This window comes from Sinocyclocheilus rhinocerous, unplaced genomic scaffold (genome assembly GCF_001515625.1).
Source record: "Sinocyclocheilus rhinocerous isolate Xijiao unplaced genomic scaffold, SAMN03320098_v1.1 scaffold712, whole genome shotgun sequence".
Lineage (NCBI taxonomy): Eukaryota > Metazoa > Chordata > Actinopteri > Cypriniformes > Cyprinidae > Sinocyclocheilus > Sinocyclocheilus rhinocerous.
In genome coordinates this window covers 805,447-809,804 of record NW_015642789.1, presented here as the reverse complement: position 1 = coordinate 809,804, position 4,358 = coordinate 805,447, and the positions used below count along the sequence as shown (strand labels likewise).

At 36.1% G+C, this 4,358-nt stretch overlaps 1 protein-coding gene across 1 annotated transcript in view; it reads right to left on the bottom strand.

Annotated features, from left to right (window-relative positions):
* The window catches only part of LOC107756350 (CD63 antigen-like), a gene marked incomplete at its 5' end in the record, with an annotated part of 10,092 nt that extends 8,122 nt beyond the window's left edge, over nucleotides 1-1,970 (bottom strand). Inside the window, one exon of the mRNA XM_016573399.1 lies at nucleotides 1,911-1,970. Within this exon, the coding sequence (XP_016428885.1) occupies nucleotides 1,911-1,970 (60 nt within the window). The remainder of the gene's footprint in view (nucleotides 1-1,910) is intronic.
* Nucleotides 1,971-4,358: the final 2,388 nt, after the last annotated feature.

Sequence of the window (4,358 nt, the reverse complement as noted above, 5' to 3'; positions counted from 1 at the left end):
ATTTATGTTCTGATTATTGTTAAGCTGCAGGGTTAGGCTCACTTAAGTGATTGCACTTAATTGAATTAAGAACAATTCAATTATTTATTTTAATTATTTAGCCTGACATGTTTACTGTTCCAAAATGTTCTATGTTTCTTAAAAATATAATGTATTGTGTTCAGTGGGGAAAAAAAGTTGTTGTTTTTTACCCAGACATTTAAAAAAATCATATTTTAGAGCTGTAATCACAATACCGTGATACCGTGAAACCGTGATATGTTTATCTAAGGTTATCATACCGTCAGAATCTCATACCGGCCCATGCCTATCTCAGACTGTATAAAAACATAGTATGGGTAAAAAATATACTATGGAAGTCGATGGCTACCAGCAACTGTTTGTTTACCAACATTTCTCAAAATATCTTCTTTTGTGTTCCAAAAGAGGTATGAAACAACATTTTAACAGATTTTTCATTTTTAAGTGAACTCTATGCCGTTCAGAAGTTAAGAATTATCTTCACATAATCATGAATTAAGGACCCTATCTCAACTGAATTTCATTAATGAAGCAGGATTAAGTATTTTGATGTGGTCAATGCGAAAAAACCTGCTACAATGACCACACAGTAGATGGAAAAAGTAAAGTTTTACCTGTATGAGCATCCAGCTGAACTGGCTGAGGTGGAAGTAATGGAAGAAAAGGCCAAGAGCAGCACAACTGTCCTCTGAGAACATACGTCCCCGGAATGCAGACACCAAGAAACAAATCTGAAAAACACATAGTGACAGATACATCAGCAGAGGCCCTGGAGTCCTCATACACCCGGGTACACACTCAGCAGAAAACACACATTCAGATGACTCTCAGCATTCAGTTCTAGCACTGAGTCCCAGAAGAGCATCTCAAATGTCTAAGACTGTTCCTAAATCATTTATACTTATAACATTGTTGATAAATATTTGAAGAGCTGACTGTTGCATCACACTGCAGAATGGACAGTTGTGAAGAGCAACAGTTTAAATCATTCTGTGTGTGCCTACTGAGTGTTTAAGCAGTGCAGACAGCTTCATAAAAATAGTTAAAACCAATGCTAATCACATTACATTTTCTTTAAATCTTGCTTTTTTCCAAAATGATAATTTCAAGACATTTGGACACAACACATGATAGACAGTAAATATTTTATGTGATTATATATTCTGACAGCTGACCTTAGAATCTAGTTTCATATTTACAGGGACCTTTTCCAACTGGGACCTTTTTGGTGTGACAAGACATAATCCAAGTCCAAGGGCCAATGTACACTTCAGGAACAGTGCAAAACCTTATCAAACAAAAACAACTGGGTAGTTTCACCTTGTCTACGACCTCTCAGAACTGTATTTGTGGACACATAGAAAAACTGGCAGACAACTCTCATGTGCAGGGCACTAGGTAACGGTCAGGTCTGTGAATACTGTGACCCTTTCGATGCAAACAACACAGTGTTTTTCAACTAAACTGAGCATCCTTGTTGGGAAACCCAAATTGATTTTTTTCTATTAAGATATTTTTGTTAAGGAAAAATGACTGGAAAGTGTCAAGAATTCAAAAACGAATTGTTTGTCATCTTCTGACCATAAAGAAGTTTAAAACCACAATTAACCATCTGGTTTTTACAACTTTTACATTGGAGCAAAAATCTGCCTTTAAACTTGAAAGAAATAAAAATCTTACATTTATCGTGATAATTGTCGATATCAACTGATATGAAAAAAAAAAATTGTGATAATTTTTTGGCTATATCGCCCAGCCCTACAATAAAGCCTCCAGATAACATGCAATAAGCCAATGACAATTCAGGAAAATGGGCCAGCAGTTATAACACATGCCCTAGCTAATGCGAAATATGATGGGAAATAATACAGACATTATTTGTTACTCACCCAGAAGATGAAATTAAAGAAAAAGAGCAGGTATTTGATACATTTCGCTCCTCCTTCTAGGGTTTTTTTTTAAGGCTACACGATCTTTAACTGACTTAGTATGCTGGTTGTAAATAAATAAATAAATATGTAAATAAAGTTTATGATTATGACGACACTCAACTGTAGTTCTTGTTCCTAATAATCCACGTCCTCGTGTGATTCACAAACGCCTTATTTCTTAACTCCCAGGCCAACTTCTCAACTTTAGAAAGTTTCACATTATGGTATTCTAAATCTGACTGAAACAGGGTTCGAATGTTTAAAAAGAAACCCACCAATATGTCGGAGGTTTTTAAGACTTTTAAGGCCTCGCTCTTTCCGAAGGGACTGATGAAATTCAAGCTACGACACAAGAAAATAGCGAAAAAGGAGAAGAAACAATGTGACTATTCACTGGGTTAACTAAATTACACCCCGCGTGAAATTTCGAGGATTTTTCGTTATTTAAATACTAAAGATAACAAACAACCAGTACTCCTTATAAACGAAGAGAAAACGTGGCATTCGTTTCAGTCTCGAGATTGCCGGAGAAGTTTCCGTCACATGTTAAATTAAAGGTGTCGCGCGCCCGTCGAGAAAAATATCGGTGAAATAAAAACGCTTACCTCTGGTTAAAATGTGAAGTCTGGCGTGCAGGAAAATTGGATGCAGTCTGTCCAAGCAACAGTACACGGAGTACACGAATATAAGAAGTCTGTATAAATGTGACCCCTCCTATAAGTGCACCCCACCCCTTACTGCAAAAGAGGCTGGGCCTAGTACAGAAATCATCTGTTTACTCTAAGCCTTTCGTTCTCATTTCAATGGCCTAAAACAGATCTAATAGTTTATAATGGTTAACAGATATTGTCAACAACAATACAAGCGTCACATTTTAAAGGTGCACTCAGTATTTTTTATAATTGAAAAGGTTTTTACACAAAGGAGTGAACGTGTTTTTTAATTAGTTTGTGTACAATAGCATCGAACAATCTCTATGTAGGTATGTCTAGGTCGCCCTGTCATGAGCGCCACCATGTTGACATCACAAGACCAGCCCTCATGGTCAAGTTATAAATAATAATAATTATAAATTATATATTAATAATTATATAAATAATACTTTATAATAATAAATATATTTATAATACACTCTATATATAATGTACATTATATATATATATATATTAGTTTATCTAATGGACATTATATGGATGAGTATATTATCAGTAAACAAATTTAATGTTTTCACACCAATAGGTGTCAGTATTAAAGGGTTATTTCACCCAAAAATGAAAATGAGCCTGTGTTTTACTCACCCTCGAAGTATCCTAGGTGTATGTGACTTTTTTCTTTCAGACGAATCCAATTGGAGTTATATTAAAAATTGTCCTGGCCCCTCCAAGCCTTTCAATGGGGGTAAGCGGGTTTTCGTTTGTCAACAGTTCAGAAGACGTGAAATACAGTGCACGCATCCATAATAAAACGTCCCTCACACGGCTCCGGGGGGTGAATAAAGGCCTCCTGTAGCGAATCCATGCGTTTTTGTAAGATAAATATATCCATATTTCAAACGTAATAAACATTTTTCTCTCACTTCCGGTATTCTGTCATACGCGGCAGCCGTTCCGGCGGATGACGTAGGACGTCGGCGTTGCGTGATTAGTGACGAACGCAAAGAGAGAACAAAACAAATCGCAAAACAATTCACGAATTAGAAGCACAAAATGAGGATTTCGATATAAGCCAAGAGGAGACTGGTTTTCCTTTGTTAAAGTAAGGAAACTTTGCTTCCTTTGCTCCTGCATTTCTCAGAGGCACGCGCACAACGTCCTACGTCATCCGTCTGCATGTCTTCCGCGTACCACAGTCAGCGGAAGTGTGAAAAAAGTGTTTATTATGTTTGAAATACACTATAGGGCTGCTACCAGTCAGATTAAATAATTTACACTGCAAATAACAATAATTACAACTGCAATAAATAATGTTATAAGATTAATGTTTTAAATGCATTTATGAATATACAAATAAGAAATGTTGAGGGACAAATGCATACTTTTCAACATACTTCTCAACTAAACTACCAGTAAGTGATGGTAAGTCACTTGATGAGTGAGTCATTGGGTCATTCATTCAACTGATTGAGTGTGTTATCATGCTGGTATCTTAAACGGTTGATTCATTCAGGAACAAAACGCTGTCATGTTGCTCAAAGACGCAAAACAGCGCTGTGGCTTTGTTTGGAATAATTTCTGTTGGCAAAATAGTGCAAAAACAGGCAATATGGTGGGAAGAAAAAATATTCGGTCTGTCCAATGATTGTAAAGTCATTAAAGTCATTAGGTCCGTCAGACTGAAGATATTTTAGCGTAATGTGACCAAAAATATTTAAGACCCATCGAATCCGAATTTAAGACATTTTAAGAC